The sequence below is a fragment of the Rattus norvegicus genome, chromosome 11 (assembly GCF_021556685.1).
Source record: "Rattus norvegicus strain SHRSP/BbbUtx chromosome 11, alternate assembly SHRSP_T2T, whole genome shotgun sequence".
Classification (NCBI taxonomy): domain Eukaryota; kingdom Metazoa; phylum Chordata; class Mammalia; order Rodentia; family Muridae; genus Rattus; species Rattus norvegicus.
Window position 1 is genome coordinate 98,174,100 of NC_141544.1, and position 20,297 is coordinate 98,194,396.

At 40.4% G+C, this 20,297-nt stretch overlaps 1 protein-coding gene across 4 annotated transcripts in view; it reads left to right on the forward strand.

The window, feature by feature from the left end:
* The window catches only part of Fgd4 (FYVE, RhoGEF and PH domain containing 4), a 153,825-nt gene that overhangs the window by 107,493 nt on the left and 26,035 nt on the right, over window positions 1-20,297 (forward strand). For all 4 annotated transcript variants that reach the window (NM_001415054.1, XM_087575450.1, NM_001415055.1 and 1 more), the window contains 6 exon segments: window positions 1,932-2,077; window positions 2,485-2,641; window positions 5,311-5,449; window positions 8,377-8,435; window positions 8,719-8,865; window positions 17,540-17,712. In NM_001415054.1, the coding sequence (NP_001401983.1) occupies window positions 1,932-2,077; window positions 2,485-2,641; window positions 5,311-5,449; window positions 8,377-8,435; window positions 8,719-8,865; window positions 17,540-17,712 (821 nt within the window).

Genomic DNA, 20,297 nt, shown 5'->3' on the forward strand with positions numbered 1-20,297 from the left:
ACATTTTGTAATTTAATTGTTAACGTGCGGTCTTGAGCCTGGTTTCAAATGCTTTCTGAGTCCATGGGGTCACTTAGAAATGCACTTGTTGTAAAGAGGAAGCTGCTGTGTTTGAATGTTTGTTGTGAGTCTCATTCTAGTTTGACCTCTGGTAAATTGGGATTTCATGGAAACACATGGTCCTCGACACATCTTATCTTGGTTCCCAGGGTCAACCCTATACTGGTTGTATGAATTTTGGGAAGCCAATTTAAAGTTTGTATTCTGTGCATTAGTGAAATTGTATTTCAGATTCTCTGTGTCAAGGAACTTTACCATGAACAAAGTCAATCCCTGTGGGGAAACGGTCTTAGAATGTGGAAATGTTCCTACAGTGAAAAGAGATATTTTCTTATAGGCAAATTGTTTCTTCCTTCCCCCTCTTCCTTTTCCTCTTCCTCCTCCTCCTGTCCTTCTCTATCCTCTTCCTCTTCTTACTCTTCCCCCTCCCTCCACCTCTCTGGTCTCTGTCCCTCTCTCCTCTCCACATCCCCCTGCTCTGGTGCCAAATTAATTTGACTACTTTTTTTGATGTTTTAGTATGTTAATTAGTATAGTGCCCCACCTGTCAGATTCTTTAAGGAGATAATTTTTTAGTACTTTTGGCCTCCCAAAAATAAAGTGCAGTTAGGTAAATTTAGAAAATGAATAATCCTTTGGACATGGTGAAGGAACAGATTTTCTTCTGCATGATTTTAGCAAAACGGCAGTTAGGTATTGTAGCCCAAGCAGAGTCCATTGTAGCCAAGCCCAGAGTTCAGGATGTTAGCTTTTGCCACTTATCTCTGTGGCACATGTGACAAGATCTCTGAACACACAAAGTATTCACACAGTCGGGTATTATTATTCATTAAAGAGCAAAGGAGACTCTGAGAACTGAAGAGTTGTGTTGGTTTTTATTCACTCACTGTCCCTGTTCTATGGGAACTAAGTTACCTACTCCCCTAGCAAGATCCACACAGTACCTATAGGGAGCATGGGAGACAGCGACAGATGTCTCCACCTTCATTACTGTCCATTGCTGCGATGCGATGCTGAGAAGGATAGCTTAACGGGGGGAGATTCATTTTGATTCACAGTTTAAGACGAGGATACAGTCCATCCTCGCAGGAAGGTCAAGAGGGCAGGATCTTGACGAAGACATCACATTGTATTCATAGTCAAGAAGCAGAGAGCAGCTAGTGTGTGGGGCTGCTCGCATCCCTCCTCCACTGCTTCCAGGACCCCAGCTCTGTCAATGCAGTTAAGATGGCCCACAGAGGTGCCCAGAAGCCTGTGTCCCAGGTGTCTCCCTGACAGTTAACACTAACCATTACTCACAATGAGCGCAATTTATAATAGCTATAGACATCGTTCAAAGCATAGCAAGTGAAAAATATCACACTGTATGCATAATAAAACCATTTCACAACTCTTAATTATAGCCATAGATGAGAATGTAAATCCCTCCTCATCAGTTGGAAATTCTTTGCACAGAAATGCCTTATTAACTATCTACTTTAATATTCCAGAGGAGAAAGGTAAATAAACTCCATATTGATAGGGGCATAGTTTTAGTTATAAACAAATCTTCCTAACCCTTATTTAAAATTCTTCAAAATCGGGGTTGGGGATTTAGCTCAGTGGTAGAGCGCTTGCCTAGCAAGCGCAAGGCCCTGGGTTCGGTCCCCAGCTCCAAAAAAAAAGAAAAAAAAAATTTATAAAATTCTTCAAAATCAAAATATATAGTTTGTCCTACATTTCCCAGAGTCATTGATTTTCTAAGCCATAATTTTCCCCATTTATTCAGCAAGCTAATGTCTCCATTCCAGGGCAGGCCAGGGCAGGCCAGTGCAGTAAAAGCTAGTTAACCCACAAATCTAGAGTGACATTTGCTTTATTCTTTTATTCAGGTATTTTATTGCAAACTATTAGAAGAAGCAAACCGAGGCTCATTTCCTGCAGAGATGGTGAATAAAATCTTTTCTAACATTTCATCAATAAATGCCTTCCATAGTAAATTCCTATTACCTGAGCTGGAGAAGCGAATGCAAGAATGGTAAGATGGAGAAACGGGACTTCTGTACCTAACACATGCATACAGGACGGTGCTTCTTAACTTTTAAAGAAGAACAGATATACCACAAACACCGCTACAATAAATATAGTTTCAAATTTTTACATAAAAACTACTGGTAGATGTGGGACTGCATTTTCATGTTTCGCTCAACAGGCAGATTTTGCTTCTGTGCTCTAAATGGTGCTCTGACTAGTGAAGGCAGGACTCGGGCATGATCAGCAGCTCCAGGAGTCCCATAGGCTCTTTCTGCAATTCCTAAGCTTCCTTTTGAAAACTGTTTCTTGCAAGTGTTAGAGCAGATGGTACGGAGTGACTACTCTATCTTCTGGCCTACAGATTTCCTGATTCTTTAAGAAAGCTTAATGACATTTTTATATTTAATACAGGGAAACTACACCCAGAATTGGAGATATCCTGCAAAAGTTGGCACCATTCCTTAAGATGTATGGAGAATACGTAAAGGGATTTGATAATGCGGTGGAACTGGTTAAAAACATGACAGAGCGTGTTCCCCAGTTTAAATCAGTGACTGAAGAGATTCAGGTAATAGGACACTTTTCTTCCCGGTCACAAATAAATTTCTATGGTCTTCAAGATCTAAAATTGAGATGTAAGAATTTTTCTGAGAAATTTAGCCAAAGTTTATTCTACTAAATTCTCCAAAGATAGTATCTACAGTTAAAGCAGTTAATTATGAAGCACACCTCACATGCTAAGTGGTAGAAAATGCTCAATGAGCATTACTTTTCGATTTCTTTTTTTTTTTTTTAATCTGCTCAAAACCCTAAGAAATGTTATTTATTTATTTCATTGCTTATTTTATTTATTTACATTTCAAATGATATCCCCTTCCTGGTTTCCCCTCCCACTATCCCACTGCTTACCCCCTGCTTCTATAAGGGTGCTCCCCCCACCCAGTCACCATCACAACCCTGGCATTCCCCTATGCTGGGCCATTAAGCCTCCACAGGAAGAAGGACTTGCTCTCCCAGTGATGCCAGATCAGGCAATTCTCTGCTAACCATATGCAGCTGGAACTATGGGTCGCTCCATGGTCGCTCTTTAGTTGGTGGTTTAGACCCTGGAAGCTCTGGGAGGGGGCGGGGGTCTGGGTGATTGATATTGTTGTTCTTCCTATGGGGTTGCAAACTCCTTCATCTCCTTCAGTCCTTCTTATAACTCCTCCATTGTGATCCTGGTGCTCAGTCAGATGGTTGGCTGTTAGCATCCGCATCTGTATTGATCAGGCTCTGGCAAACCCTCTCAGGGGCCAGCAAAGCCATGCTCCTGTCAGCAAGCACTTCATGGCATCAGAAATAGTGTCTGGGTTTGGTATTTGCATATGGGTGGGGCAGTCTGTGGATGACCTTTTCTTCAGTCTCTAATCCACTCTTTGTCCCTGCATTTCCTTTAGCAATTCTGGACTAATATTTTTGAGATAAGTAGGTGGTCCCATCCGTCAACTGGGGCCATACCTAAGCTCAGGATGTGGTCTCTACAGGTTCCCTCTCCTCTTTGTTGGGTATTTCAGCTAATGTCATCCCCACTGGGTCCTTGGAGCATCTTGCTTTCCTGACATCCGGGACTTTCTAGTGGTTACCCCCAGCTCCCCATCCCTCACTGCTACATGACTCCACTCAACTTACTGACCATCTGTACTTCTTTGCTGTCTCCTCCCACACCTCATCCTGTCCCTCTTTTCCCTTCCCTCCTGTCTCCCTCCCGGTTTCCCTCTTCCTCTACCTCCCATGATGATTTTGTTTCACCTTCTAAGTAGGACTAGAGCATGCACACTTTGGCCTTCCTTCTTGAACTTTGTATGGTCTGTGAGTTGTATCATCGGTATTCCAAGCTTTTTTACTAATATCCACTTATCAGTGAGTACAAAATATGTGTGTTTTTCTGTGATTGGGTTACCTCACTCAGGATGATATTTTCCAGTTCCATCCGTTTGCATATGAATTTCATGAAGTCGTTGTTTTTGATAGCTGAGTAATATTCCATTGTGTAGATGTACCACGTTTTCTGTATCCATTCCTCTGTTGAAGGGCATCTGGGTTCTTTCCATTTTCTGGCTATTATAAATAAGGCTGCTATGAACATAGTGGAGCACGTGTCTTTGTTATATGTTGGGGCATCTTTTGAGTATATGCCCAAGAGAGGTATAGCTGGATCCTCAGGTAGTTCAATGTCCCATTTTCTGAGGAACCTCCAGACTGATTTCCAGAGTGGTTGTACCAGTCTGCAATCCCACCAACAATGGAGGAGTGTTCCTCTTTCTCCACATCCTCGCCAGCATCTGCTGTCACCTGAGTTTTTTTTTTAATCTTAGCCATTCTGATTGGTGTGGGGTGGAATCTCAGGGTTGTTTTGATTGGCATTTCCCTTATGACTAAAGATATTGAACATTTCTTTAGGTGTTTCTCAGCCATTTGGCATTCCTCAGCCATGAATTCTTTGTTTAGCTCTGAACCCCATCTTTTAATAGGGTTATTTATCTCCCTGCCGTCTAACTTTGTGAGTTCCCAAAAGAGAAAGAAATGAATGTCTCTGGCAAACAGTCATGGGCCTATCAGGATGGAAGGGCTCTGTGAACTTGAGTAGCCTACCTATGTCTGTATGCCAAGTGAGCAGGTCAAAGATTCCCTGTTGTGGAAAGTTCTGGCTTCTTCTGAGTCCCAATGGGAGGCAAAGGGGCAAAAGAAGTCATTGTCCGTGGTAAACAGCCTGGGAGTGGCCAGAACGGGATATAACTTTGAAGGGAAGCTCCATATCTCCAAGTTATATTGGCAGCAATATGGTATATTTAAAAATGCCTGTTCTCTGGCTTCTTCCCCCAACACTGTGGTTTGATAGGCTGGATGAGGCTCAGAAGCCTGAATCTTTTCAAAGCACCTGGTGTGTGACACAACTACACCAGGTAGAAAAATGATGCCTTTGATTAAAGTTCTGTTTTATATTGGGGTTTTAGATGCGTGAACCTAATTGTTAAATATTCTTTTAAAAACCTTGATTTACAGGGGTTAGTGAGAGGGCTCAGTGAGTAAAAGCACTTGCCACTAAGCCTGATGACCTAAGTTTGATCCCCAAGGCCCATGTGGTACAAAGAGAGAACTGACTATTACAAGTTGTCTTCTGACATCCTTACTCATATACACATACAATAAATAAATATGATGAAGTATTTAAAAATAAAATATTGCTGATTACAGAAACAGAAGATCTGTGGAAGCTTAACCCTACAGCATCACATGCTGGAGCCTATCCAGCGGATCCCTCGCTACGAGATGCTCCTTAAGGACTACCTGAAGAAGCTGTCTCCTGACGCCCCAGACTGGAATGATGCAAAGAGTAGGTCTTCTGTTCTCCCTCAGCATCATAGCGACATAGCCAAGCTGCCCTTGGGTTCCAGAGATGTGTCTTACAAGTGCTTTAGTCAACAGTTACTGTCAGAAAACCATCTCACTAGAGGTTGCTGTCGGCACCTTAACAGAATACTCCACTTTAAGTCAGGATCATGCCCATTTAAAACATGCAAATCATGATTCCCATTCTGGATTCATGTTATCACCAACTGTGAAACCTAAAACTGCAGGCTTAGAAATCTTTAGAATAGTAATATAAACAATGTATAATAATAATATAATATATAATGATAATATAATAAACCTTCTCACAGGAAGAATATGAGTATTTGGAACTATAGTGCCGCTGTCTACCAAGAGAGCTAAGAAGACATTTACTATGTAAATATGATCTATTGGCCTTAGTCCCTAACATTTATGTAAGCCATGAGGTGCTTTATTGTCTAGTGATATTTCCCTCAAAAAACGAAAAAAATAAAAATAAAAAGAAGAAGAAAACCCTGGCAGTGGTGGCACATACCTTTATTCCCAGCACTCAGGAGGCAGAGCCAGGCAGATCTCTGAGTTCAAAGCCACCCTGGTCTGTGGAGTGAGCTCCAGGACAGCAAGAGCTACACAGAGAAACCCTGTCTCAAAAAAATAAAAATAAAAACAAAACAAAGAGCACAACTTTATTTCAATTGTGTTGTTTGTCTTATCATTTCATTTGATTAGAATGAAAGTTTTTTAATTGGTTTGTAATATTAGAGATTGAGCCCAGGGATTTGTTTATCGTATTCGAATATGTACATTGTGTACCAAATGCTTTAAATCTCATCACTGCGAAGGCGGAGGCAGGTGGATCTCTATGAGTTCCAAGCCAGCCAGGGATAAATAGTGAGACGCTATCTTAAGAAAGAAAAGGAAAGGGGCTGGGGATTTAGCTCAGTGGTAGAGCACTTACCTAGGAAGCGCAAGGCCCTGGGTTCAGTCCCCAGCCCCGAAAAAAAAGAACCAAAAAAAAAAAAAAAAGAAAAAGAAAAAGAAAAAGAAAAAAAAGTGTTGTACCTCCAAGCCTCTAATATATTTTTTTAACCTCTCAAAAATTAGAGATGAATAAAAAATTAAGAAATAGTCCTGGTTTAATGTTTGACAAATACTAATGATGCTAATATAGTCGTAAAATTCATCTTCTCCCTGCATGTTCCTGACCTCTCTCATAAGCTGTTGTCATTCTGAGACGAAGATCAGAGGCTCGAGCCGTCTTGGACACAGACCATTTCTATTGCTTACCCACCATCCAATGACTTAGTGACCACAGAAACCTTTCTCACTCTTTCCCCTTCTGATCTTTCCCTGGCCTGGAACTTCCTGGGAACTCAGTTGAGCTTCTGGTGAATCAGGATAGGTCTTCCAGCTCTCGGTAAACCTTTCTCTTACACCGTAGCCTCTGCCACTTTGCTTTCCCTCATCCTGGTGGTTATGACGCACACAGAGCTGCCCGTGCTCACACAGTCCTGGCACCAGTAGATACTCTTCTTTTTCTTTTTAAGTGACCTTATCCTCTTACCCTGCCTTAGGAAAATTCATATTTAGAAAAGCAAGTGGATCTTCAGAGCCTAACATGTAAATTAACTAGGTCATGTAAATTTCTATCTCCAGAAGCAGAAAACACACTGAACCAAACCAGGCTCATTCTCAGTAGGGCTGTGGATGGGTCATGGGGTCATCCTCAGCTGTCCTCCCTAGGGTGCAGACTAGCCCATCAGGAAAGGGCAGTTCTTACAGGGAAAGGTAGAGTAGTCCTTGCCTGGGGCTGCCAAGCTACAGACACCAGGAAAACCAAGCTCATGATTCATGATGTAGCACTGTTTCAGTATTCAATATTCTGTATCTAAAGATTCATCCTTGCCCTGAGTTATAGATAAGAGGCACTGCATGGCTCTTGCTGGCTTGCCTTTGCTAAGGAGATCCTAGAACGTAGACTTTTAGAGTCTTGAAACTATAAGATGAAGCACTAAAATTATGTTCCGCTCAGCAATGCAAAAAGACAGAACGTGGGCCTGAAGGAATGGGGCTGTCTTGCCATGACTTAGGACTGGGAGATGCTCCCAAGGGGTGGCCACACAGGACTATGCCCCCACTGTCCTTCACCATCAACCACTGGAGCTCCACACGCCACTCCTCTCTTTCCTTTCCCTCCAAGGACCAGTTCTAGCAAAACAACCCCAGACTTTCTCCATCTGGCTCAGGCTGTCATGTGTGGCCATGAAAGCTGTGCATATTTAGCAGGCAAGACGAAGCATCAGACGTTTGAGCCATATGATCTAGGATTCATTTCTACGTGGATCAAGCCAAGTCATATCATTCCCATCATATGGCAAAAATGAAAGAACTCACCAACTGATAGCTAATAGCTCCTCAGGAGATACTTTCCAAAATGTTCTGGAAACTCCTTTAATTATTATTAGTACCAAACTTTATGTATAGTAATATTTTCCCTACATATACCTATGATAAGGTTTAATTTGTCAATTGGAGATTAACAATATTAATGGAATAATTTAACTGTATGCTCTAATAAAACTTGTTTTAAAGTTATGAATTCCTTTTTCTGGAAATTTCTATATGCTATTTTTGACCCACAACAACTTGACTGATGCTGCAGAACTGCTGTTAATATGAAATTACCCCCGGCAGAGCTCCTTGGACTCGGTTAATATACACTGTAAATGCAAATCCATTTTTATGTTACATTGTACCTGTGAGCCTCATCATCATGTATGTCATGATGCTTAGATAGGCCATGAACAAATTACTTAGGAAACTACATGCCAGGCTGTAGAAGGAACTGCTATGACCTCCATTGTTTTCTATGTTACTGTAGTAGCACAGGAAGGACAAACATTTATTTACTTTTCTTTTTCCATTTAGAGTCACTTGAAATTATATCTACAGCAGCAAGCCATTCTAATAGTGCAATAAGAAAAATGGTAAGTGGTTTTTCAAGATCTGGGAACCTTCTGGCTAGACAAGAGCTGACAATATAGCCTCTCACTATTATAGACTTAGACCAAATGAACAGATACAGATGAACAGAAAAGAATATTTGCCAACTGTCTTATCCATTCCCCTCTTCTTAGGATTCACTTTATTGATACACTTTATACCAAAATGTAACAGTACTCTTAATATCTATTAAATTATACAGATTTTAGCTAAATTTGAATTACCATCTTGTATTTGATCTTGCTGTCTTCTGTTCTAATTTCCCAGGAGAACCTGAAGAAACTTTTAGAAATTTATGAGATGTTGGGAGAAGAAGAGGATATTGTAAATCCCTCAAATGAACTAATAAAAGAAGGACAAATCCTCAAACTAGCAGCTCGGAACACATCAGCACAAGAGCGCTACCTCTTCTTAGTGAGTATTGGCAGGCCGCACACAGCCATTCCTAGAATTCCTGTACATGTCATGGAGACGTGATATGCTCACTTACTTCCAGAATAACTACATCCAACCTGCTTTGGTCAGCACTGTCAGGATGTTCTGTGAGAGAATATCTTCAGAACTGTAAAGAGTATGCCATCACTCTGTGAACTAATCAAGTGCATGCTGAAGCCTTCTGTGACATGTACACAATTCACTTTCTGAAATCCTCCTTTGCTTGATTTTGGTTTTTGTCTTTCCTTATGTCCTTATAATCTAATGAGTATTTCTGTTTTATGTTGCCACACAGTTTCCTGTGACAAGTGCCCCTAACCCTCCACAGTCACCAGCCTACAGATATGTGTGCCCCAGGGTCCTCAGCACAGTCCACCCCTGCCCCATCCTTAGCTTTCTGAAAATGACAGTTTATCTAGGATTTACCACAAACAGGGACACACATGAACAAAATATTCTTATCAGTTTCTATCCACATTACCTTTCTTCTTTGTTACTAAAGTAAATTCTGATTCTATACCTAAAACAAATGAAACAGACCAAAGCAGTGGCTAGCAGATAATAAGCTAACATTGACTGGTAACTCAACAAACATTACCCATTATGACTGTTGAGATAACCTTTGTAAAGAGCCTAGTGACTCGCTCCCCTGATTCCCAGCATTCATTTTTACCATTTCTGAGTTGTCTTCATAGCCTAAGAAATTTTCATCTTTCTGTGAAAAAAAATTGCTAGGGATTGTCACTGGAGGAATTTCCCATATTCTACAGTGGTTTTAAATGTTTTATTACATATATTGATTTGTGAGGATTTGTGTGTTAGTATGTGTGAGAGTGTGTGTGTGTTTAAGTGTGTTTGTGAGTGAGTGGGAGGTTAAGTGTGGGAGTGGTGACCATGTGTGGCTGTGTGAGTGTATGTGTGAGTGAGTGGAGGGGTGAGTTGTATGGGCTGTGGTCAGTGTATGTGGGGGGTGAGTGTGTGTTGGAGGGTGAGTGGATAAGTGAGTGAGGGTAAATGGGGGTGCATGTGTTTGTGTGTATGTGTGTGTGTACCTGCATGTCCAGACCGTGATGTGTGTAGAGATCAGAGGAAAACTTACAGAAGTAATTTCTTTCCTTCTATCATGTGTTATCTGGGGATTGAGCTCAGGCTGTCAGGCTTGGAGTCCAGCATCTTACCTGCTGAGTCATCTCAGCAAACACACACATTGTAGCATGCAGCTTTCTCTACCCTGCCTGAGCTCCCAGAACAGGCTGTGCTATCAGCCCCCACCCAGCTTCCCTTGAATCCATGAATAAAGACACAGACACACACACATTCATTTTCAAGTTGCCTTCTTGGTACAACTGCTCGACATTATTAAACCCTTGTGTGTAGTGTGCCCTTAGCAATAATCTTAGCTCCACCACTCCCACCCACCCTAAACTTTAGTTGCTCAGTTACATCTAGTCACTGCTAAATTTCCTTGACCACCTGCCTATTGGAGACTCCATTTCAAGATCTCACATGGCTGGTCAACTTGTGTCCATCAGAAACACGGTGAACTCTCTCCCCTCCATACATCTCTCTGCTTGCCTCCAGGGACCTGGAAATCTCACCTACCCCTTTCTCCCATGGCTTCTTTACTGGCAGATCAAGAACCAACTGGAGAACAGAACCTTAGCATCAGAACCATCCCTACAGCACATTTTTTTTGTTTTTTGTTTTTTTTTTAAAGAATAGTTTACTACCATACTACCCAACTCTTTCATTCTAAGATTAACTCAAAAATTAAAAAACCGATATCCATACAAAAGCAAAGTATGGAATATTCTAAGCAATGAAGCTGTTATGTCACAAAGGATAAACTCATGATTTCCTTCCCTCCTACTGCATCTATTATGCTTGTATCCACATGTGTTTAGGATTGACCCCCCCTCCCCCGGGATATGAATCATCAGGGAGCTTGTTCCTGAAGGAAACTGGTTTTCTCTTTCAGCAGCCATCGATTATCTATTGCTCTTCATCAAGGGATGGAACCTTGTAAAATTTCCTCATCCACATAGGCATATCAACTGATGCTACCATTATGCAAACCCTACTTAAGTAGCCATATTATTGAGGTTTCAAGGGTGTGGCTTCCCTGTAAAGACAATGTCTACCAGCAGGCATCCTTGTCCTCTGCCTTTCACAACCTTTCTTGCATCTTTTACATCATGTCCCTTGAGCCATGGGTGTAGGGTGTTATTGCAAATGTATCCATTGGAGTTGAGCACCCACATTCTTCTCTACATTGTGAGCAGTTGTGGATCTATGTAATGGTCTCATCTGTTTCAAGAAAGAAATTTCTTTGATAGGGACAAGAGCTACACTTAGCTGGGAGTATACATCTAATTACTACGCATTTAAAATTATATTATCTAGAAAAAATGATATTAGTAGAGCCTTGTAGAGGCTATGGCCTCTCCAGCCTTAGTTTGCTAGGTTCAGAGTTATGAATCTCTCTTGTTGAGTCATGTTCGGTACTTATTAGCTTCCTGCAAGGTAAAAGTACCACCACTGCAGAATAGGAGATAGTTTCCTGGCCAGTCACTCAATAAGAACTACAGAATTGTCCAAATTCACTGTAAAAATTCTTCATTTTTGCTAGGCAAAAGTACTTCATTTTACCCAGGTTATAGTTTTATATTCATAGCAAAATGGGAAACAGAAGCATACATTAGTCACGCCAAGGTCCCAAGTTCTATTCAGAAGTTCATTGCAAAATGTAGGTTTCTTTATTGTTTAGAGCATAATTGTCTTTGAAAGTACTGAGTAACCCCTTTAGCGTCAATAAGGTATGAAGATGTCAAAGCACCAAACATATGGAATAGAAAAACCTACTTTTTGCTGGACAGAAACTCTCAGAGTCAGTGCCTGACTGTCTTTACATGGTGGCTGTGGATTCTCCACTGTACTGGCTGGTTTTATGTCAACTTGAGACAAGTTTGAGTCATCAGAGAAGAAGGAGCCTCAGTTGAGCAAATGCCTCCATGAGATCCAGGTGTAAGGCATTTGGGCAATTAATGATAATAGGGGAGGGCCCAGCCCATAGTAGGTGCTGCCATCCCTAGGCTGATGGTCTGAGTGCTATAAGAAAGCAAGTTGAATGAGCCAAAAGGAACAACTAAGTAAGCAGCACTTCTCCATGGCCTCTGCATCAGCTCGGACTGTGGGCTACTGCCCTGCTTGAGTTCCCCTCCTGACTTCCCCAATGATGTGGAAGTTCCCTTTCCTCCCCAACTTGCTTTGCAGTCATGGTGTTTTGTCAACAGTAATAAAAACCCTGGCTAAGACATCCAGGTCACATCTGAAGATTCAAATCTAGGATCCACAAATGAATAAAAACATGACATTTATCTTGATGGGTCAGGGTTACTTCACCCAGCATAATACATTGTTTCTATCCCTTTTCTTTATTTCATCTTGCTTTACACATGAGTAGAATTCCACTACATATATGTACCATATTCTTGATAGTCTGTTGGGGGGGTATTTTTTATTTACAATTCAAATGTTATCCCCTTTTCCTGGTTTCTTGTCAATAAACCCCCTATCACATGCCCCTTACCCCTTCTTCTATGAGGGTATTCCCCACCCAACAAACCACCCCTTCCTGCCTCCCCACTCTGACATTCCCCTACACTAGGGCATCAAGCCTTGGAAGGACTAAGTCTCCTTCCATTGGTGCCCAACAAGGCCATCCTCTGCTGCATATGCAGCTGGAGCCATGGGACTGTCCATGTGTACTCTTTGGGTGGTGGTTTAGTCCCTGGGAGCTCTGGTTGGTTGGTATTGTTGTTCTTATTGGATTGCAAGCCCCTTCAGCTCCTTCAGTCCTTTCTCTAACTCCTCCAATGGGTACCCCATTCTCAGTTCAATGGTTGACTGCAAGCATTCACCTCTCTATTTGTCAGGCTCTGGTAGAGCCTCTCAGGAGACAGCTGTATCAGGTTCCTGTCAGCAGTCACTTCTTGGCATTAGCTATATTGTCTGGGTTTGGTGGCTGTATATGGACTGGATCCCCAGATGGGGCAGTCTCTAGATGGCCTTTCCTTCAGTCTCTGCTCCAAACTTTGTCTCTGTATTTCCTCCTACTAATATTTTTGTTCCCCCTTCTAAGAAGAACTGAAGCATCATACTTTGGTCGTCCTTCTTCTTGAGTTTCATATAGTCTGTGGATTGTATCATTGGGTGTTCTGAGCTTTGGGGCTAATATCCACTTATCAGTGAGTGCGTACCATGTGTGTTTTTCTGTGTTTGGGTTACCTCACTCAAGATGATATTTTCTAGTTCCATCCATTTGCCTATGAATTTCATGAAGTCATTGTTTTTAATAGCTGAGTAATACTCCATTGTGTAAATATACCACATTTTCTGTATCCATTCCTCTGTTGAGGGAGATCTGGGTTCAGCTTTTGGCTATTATAAATAAGGCTGCTATAAACATAGTGGAGCATGTGTCCATGTTATATGTGAGAGCATCTTTTGGGTATATGCCCAGGAGTGGTATATCTGGGTTCTCAGGTTGTACTATGTCCAATATTCTAGGAACCAGCAGACTGATTTCCAAAGTGGTTGTACCAGCTTGCAATCCCACCAACAATGGAGGAGTATTCCTCTTTCTCCACATCTTTGCCAGCATCTGTTGCCACCTGGTTTTTTATCTTAGCCATTCTGACTGGTGTGAGGAAGAATCTCAGGGTTGTTTTGGTTTGCATTTCCCTGATGACTAAGGATGTTGAAGATTTCTTTAGGTGTTTCTCAGCCATTCAGTATTCCTCAGCTGTGAATTCTTTGTTTAGCTCTGTACACTATTTTTAATAGGGTTATTTGATTCTCTGGAGTCTAACTCCTTTAGTTCTTTGTACATATTGGATATTAGCCCTCTATCAGATGTAGGATTTATAAAGATCTTTTCCCAATCTGTTGGTTATCATTTTGGCCTAATGACAGCGTCCTTTGCCTTACAGAAGCTTTGCAATTTTATGAGGACCCATTTGTCCATTCTTGATCTTAGAACATAAGCCATTCGTGTTCTGTTCAGGAAATGTCCAGTGCCCATGTGTTCAAGGCTCTTCCACACTTTCTCTTCTATTAGTTTGAGTGTATCTGGTTTGATGTGGAGGTCCTTGATCCACTTGCACTCGAGCTTTTTACAGGGCAATTTGCATTCTTCTACATGCTGACCTCCAGTTGAACCAGCACCATTTGTTGAAAATGCTGTCTTTTTTTATAACATGGAGGGCAGACAAGTTGTTTTGTAGCTATTGTGAATAGGGTAAAAATTATCTATGAAAATATATTGATTATTTTGGACATATGGCAAGAAGTGCTATAGCCAGGTCCTATGGTAGATCTCCTTAAAAGATAAAGCTTTTTGAGAATTCTTTACACTGATTTCCATGAGGGTTACACAAGTTTGCAGTCCCAACAATAATAAAGGTTGGTTCCCCTTTTTCTACATGCTTACCAACCTTTTCTTTTCAGGATCTTGGTTATACTGACAGGGATAAGGTGAAATCTCAAATTTGCGTATTCCTAATTCTAAGGATGTAAAATACTGTTTACGGTATTTCTTAACCATTTTAGTTTCTTCTTTTGAGAACTCTGTTTGGATCCATTATCCATTTCTAAGTTGAGTCATTTATTTTTATAACCTCATTTTTTTAGTTCCTTGAATGTGATGAATGTTATGTATGTCCTTTGTCAAATGTACACCTAGCAAGGAATCCCTTCCATGCTATGGGCTTCCTTTTCACTCCTGTTTCCTTTGCCACATAGAAGCCCATTGGCTTGAGAAGTCCCATTTGTATACTATTGGCCTTAATTCCTGAGCTAATGGAGTCCTATGCAAACACTCCTTTCCTATAATTCTATCTCGTAAGGTACAGTCTTTGTTTTCTTCTCAGTTTTACTGACTCTGGTGTCACATCAAGATCTTTGATCCATTTGAAGTTGATTTTTGTGCAGCGTGATAGGTCTGGGTCTGGTTTCATTCTTCTATATAGACATCTACTTTCCATCACCCTTTTTTGAAGGTATTGCCTTTTTTCACTGAGTTTCTGACATCTTTGTGGAATGATAGGAATACTCAGCTTTGGTCTTCTATGTTGTTCAACTAGTCTGTGTGTCAGCATTGCATTGCTTTATTACTATAACTTTGTGATACATCTTGAAATTTGGAATGGTAGTCCCTCCTTTAGGTTCAGGATTGTTTCAGCTATATGGGGTCTTTTGTGGTTCCATACAAACTTTAGAATTTAGTTTCTGCTTCCATGAAGAATGATGTGGGGAATCTATGAATGCTTTTTGGGACAATTCTCATTTCCCAATTCATAAGCACAGGAGGCCTTTTTATTTCCTAGTATTTTTCTCAATCTCTTTCTTCAAAGATTAAAGGTGTGTGTGTGTGTGTGTGTGTGTGTGTGTGTGTGTGTGTGTGTGTGTTCTTTTACTTTTTATTAGGTTTATTCCTAGATTTTGTTTGAGGCTATTGTGAATGTTGATGTGTTCTTGATTAATATTCTTTCTCAGTAGAGGAGACTGTGAAGGACACCATGGTTCTGCCCAGAAACCAGACAAGGACCCTGAATGTTTTCTTTAGCAGGTTATTTCCATACAAAAGGCTATCCCAATTTCACCAGTACCCAAGAAACAGCAGTTAGCAAGTCTGGCCAGTTATATGCCTTTCCTTGAAACCTAATAGCTCATTCTAAGTTCAAGATCCTCCTTCAAATCCTGTACACTGACAAATTCAGGAATTTGAAGTTTTTATTTTCAGTTTACTGGATAGAGTAAGCAACTCCAGATACCTTACTGAGTATGTAATAAGGTATATGTACAATGTAAAGGATATCATATTATGTCTTTAAACATTATACTGATCAGTTATTGAAACAAGTCCCAGTACTTCCAAACACTTTGGATTCCATCAGCATTGCAGCTTATCCTTCCTAGTGGTTATTAACAAGTCACTCTCATCCACATTATTGGCTGTGGACAGTATCCTCAAGGGCAGTGCCTGACCTGTGGGACTGTGACTAACACTTCGGAGAATATGCTGTCTTTTATTCCAACTTCCAAAGAGTCACTAATATAGAATGTAGAAAGATAACTGAGGAACAAATAGAGTAGTTCCTATTTTTAGAAGATTCTTAATACTATTTTATTCACATAGCTAATATATTTCAATCATATTCAGTCCCCATTACCCTCTCTTAGCTCCTCCATTAAGTTGAATCCCTTCTTCCTGGCCCCCCCTCTCTCTCTCCCTCTCTCCCTCCCTCCCTTCCTCCCTCACTCCCTCCCTCTCTCCTTTCATTTTTTTTCAGCTGACCTGATGACTTTAATTAGGGTTACTTAGATAAGTCTAAGTGTGGAGTTATATGCCTGAGTATAGACTACTATACAACTGAGGAAAATTACTCCTTTTCCCAGAGATGATGAGATTTTTTTAGCAGATGTCATCTTTTTTGCAAGTCTTATGCAGATATCTATAGCTTCTCTGACTTGGTGAGTGTAGCAGCTATAAGTAGGAGATGGACGCAGGTGTCTATTTAGAGTTAAGCTCTCAACATTTATTTTCAGTACCTTGAGCAGGCACAGATCTCTGCATTTACTACAAAGAGAAACTTCTGAAATCAGAGCAGAAAGTTGCCTTTGTGTCTGTATATAAATATAAAGCAGCTTGGCATGTCCATTTAGCAACACATAGTAGTAAGTACCATGTCGTTTCTTCAACAAACTTCCCACTTGAAGAATCCAAATCCAATTAGAACATATCTGATTCTCCCCTATCAGTCGTGCCTCCTGCATCAGTGGGCACATCTTATCTGACAGTTGATATTGTAGCTCACAAGATCCTTTTTAGAATGAGACCAATGATAATTCTGTACTCAGCAACCTACATAGAACCTTCTGGTACTGTGAAAGCTAACTATTGAAGAGGAAGCTTCCAGCTCAGTTTCAATTTCTCCATACACTGCACCCAAAATGTGTAATGTATTCAGGAAAAGGGTCTTACCATGTAATTTTGATGTACAACTAAAGTGGCAAGAGTGTCTATTGATAATTTGAGTATATCCATTGCTAACAAAAGAGGGTTTACTGTAAAAATGAAACTCATGGAAAGTATTAAGTGATATGCATTATATCATTTGGAAGAAGGGAAAAGTAGAAAGTATATTGTGTGGAGAAGGAAGCTATTCAGACACATGATATATTATGGATGATTCCCGCAACCACTAGGTTTCTTACATTTATTCCCTGTTTTAAGTTCTATCTTATAAAGAAATGCAAAATGTGTCCTCTTCTACTATGTGATAAACCTTTGAATATTTGCTATTGTTTATTCAGTTACCCTTTAGTTCACTTGTTATGAATTTGTTCAATGAGTATTTGATCGAATTCTAATAAAACAGGTAGTAATATATGCTTATATCCCCAGCACTTGGAAATCTAACACAGGACTGTAAATTTAAGACCTATCTTGACTAAATAGTGTACCAGTGGAGAGAAAAAGAAGACATATGTACTTTTAAAAAAGAAAAAGAAAACTGGTATTTCTGTCCAGTTACATTAGTCAAACTTTGTTTTCTTTATGATTGTTCATTCATATTTTGTTTCTCTGCAGTTCAACAACATGTTGCTATATTGTGTGCCCAGATTCAGTTTGGTGGGCTCAAAATTCACAGTTCGAACCAGGGTTGGCATTGATGGAATGAAAATTGTGGAGACTCACAATGAAGAGTATCCACACACTTTCCAGGTGTCTGGGAAAGAAAGAACCCTGGAGCTGCAGGCCAGGTAAGAGAGCCAATCATGCCACGGGGGCCTGAAAACATCAGAATACATCATAAATGGTCTTGTGGTGGTAGTCACAAATGAATACCCCAAAACCTCTGAAAATCTGACTAAGTGGAAATTGGGGCACATTGATAGCTCATCATGTCTTTCCTCTGACCCCTGTATTGCCTAGGGCAGAGGCGTGTATACAGTAGGCATCTGTCAAGTGTCTGGAGAGTGGCAAGGCACTTAGGGGATGAGGCTGCTGCAATTTAATCTTGAGACCTGTAGGAAAAGATTCTTTCCTGAGCCTCTTCATCCCTGAGCAATTTCTAATGATTATTAATGCTGAAATTCTCAGTCCTGCTAACAAACTGATAGAAAGACAAGACTGTGAGAGCACGAGATGTAGCAGGAAGTACCACAGGAGAAGCAGCAGCATACCAACAAGGGAAAATGCTGGGTCACACTGTACATAAGTTTCACAAGAAAGAAACATGAATTTAAAACAATAAAATGGGGCCGAACAGGTGACCTGGGAGTTAACAGCACATGCTGTTTTGCCAGAAGACTAGAGTTTGGTTCCCAGCATCTACATCTCACAACTGGATTCTGCAGGCCCTGCACACACATAAGGCATCACTTATATATCCAGGCACATATATGTATGCATAAAATAGTGAATAAATAAATCTTTAAAAATATATAAAATAAAAATTCAACCAACAAACAACTCCTATATGTCTCCTCCAAAAACTAGCAATTCTATAGTAAAGACCAATAGTGAATACAACTTGAAATAACTTCCAGAGAAAGAATTTTTTAAGTAACTTTTTGTGAAATATATTCTTATCACAGTTTCCCTTTCTTTACCTCCTGTCAAATCGTTCTTGCCTCCCCACCTACTAACTCTATGCTCATAAACAATCCCTCTCTCTCTCTCTCTCTCTCTCTCTCTCTCTCTCTCTCCCTCCCTCCCTCCCTCCCTCCCTCTCTCTCTCTCTCTTTAGATTTTTAAAACTAAAATAAAAAAAACACAGAGATTAAAAACTCACAAAGTTGGAAACTGTAAGCAAAAAACTATTATGACAAAAAACAAACAAACAAAAAACCAAGTGGTATGAGATGAAGATGACAGTCTATAAGAGTGTCATTGAATTCACTTTGTGGTGGCCATCTTCTGCTGGGTGTGGGCCTGCCCTTGGGTCTGGCTAATGTCCCCAGTGAGAGTCCATTGGAGAAAACAGTATTTCCTTTGCAAGTAGATGTGAAGTGAGACCACTTCTTGGTTCTTTTTTCCCTCTCTGGAATAAGAAGTTCACTTTTCTGCCCATGTCACCTCAGTGTCATCTTGCTGGTAACATCCATACTTATACCTGCTAGAAGGAGGAGTTGGCCCCAGCTTACCTAAGGCTGAAACAAACAAAACCACTATTTGATGTCCTCAACTAAATCCCTCAACTTAAAGTTCTGACTTAATTCAGAGTCTACTCAGAGATTTTGTGGGTTTGATATAAGCTTCCTACAAGAAAGTGCAACTTTTCTTTAGTCGGCAAAGAGGAATTTTAATACAGTCAAACAAATTTCCTCCTAAGGAGAATGATTATTAAATTTCACAGTCTATTCATCTGTAAAACCCCCTTTTTGCTTAATTTAAAATGTTTGATGTTGTCCTTAATTTTGTAATGGGTTAGGTATGGTATTAACTGAGCCTTTTAGAAAGAGGCAAGCAGAATTGTTTATCAAAAAAGAAAAACATTATGTAGCTTCCCTATGACTTTTCAAAGATCTTTCACTTTTATTTTGCTTAATTTAATCATAAACAACAGAAGATTTTGGGTTGTTGTTGGGTTTTTAAACATCATACATGAACACTGTATAACATCACTCCCACTGTTCCATCCACTGTCAAGCTCCTCATGTGTCCCATATCCCCAAATTCATGGTCTCCTTTAATTGTCATTATTACATGTGTATACATGTGTATGTCTATGTGTGACTATGACCATCTAGGATTGGATAACTTTTTTGAGAGTTCATTCATGCAGGAAGCTAATTCTGCCTCTCTTAGCACAATTGACCCACTATAGCCCTTCTTCCAGAAGTAAACCTTGTAGATCTTCACTTGCCCCAGTTGGTATTTCAACTGCTATTGTCATTAGGCTTGTTCAGCCACCCATATTGTTGAGATGTCCTGTGTGTGTTGTCCCTGCTGTGCTTAGGGGACACTATCTAACAATAGTTGTCCTGGCCCATGCCTCCTACAATCTTTCTACACCATCTTCCACAATTTTCCTTGAGTCTTGGTGTAATGGTCTCATTGCAGATGTATCTTTTGGAACTGAACACCCCATAGTTTCTTATCTGCATTTTGAAAGATATAGATTTCTATAATGGTCTCTATTCATAGCAAAGTAAGTAGCTGCTCTAGTAAGGAGTGAGGGCTATAGTTACATAAAAATAAATACTTAGAATACAATGGGAAATTATATTTGTTAAAGAAAATAACAGCAGTAGGTTTTCCTCTCCAGTCAATGACCTCTCCAGCCATGGTTGGCTTTACAGTACCAGGCATGAGTTCCCTCCTGTTGAGTGAGTCTTAAGTG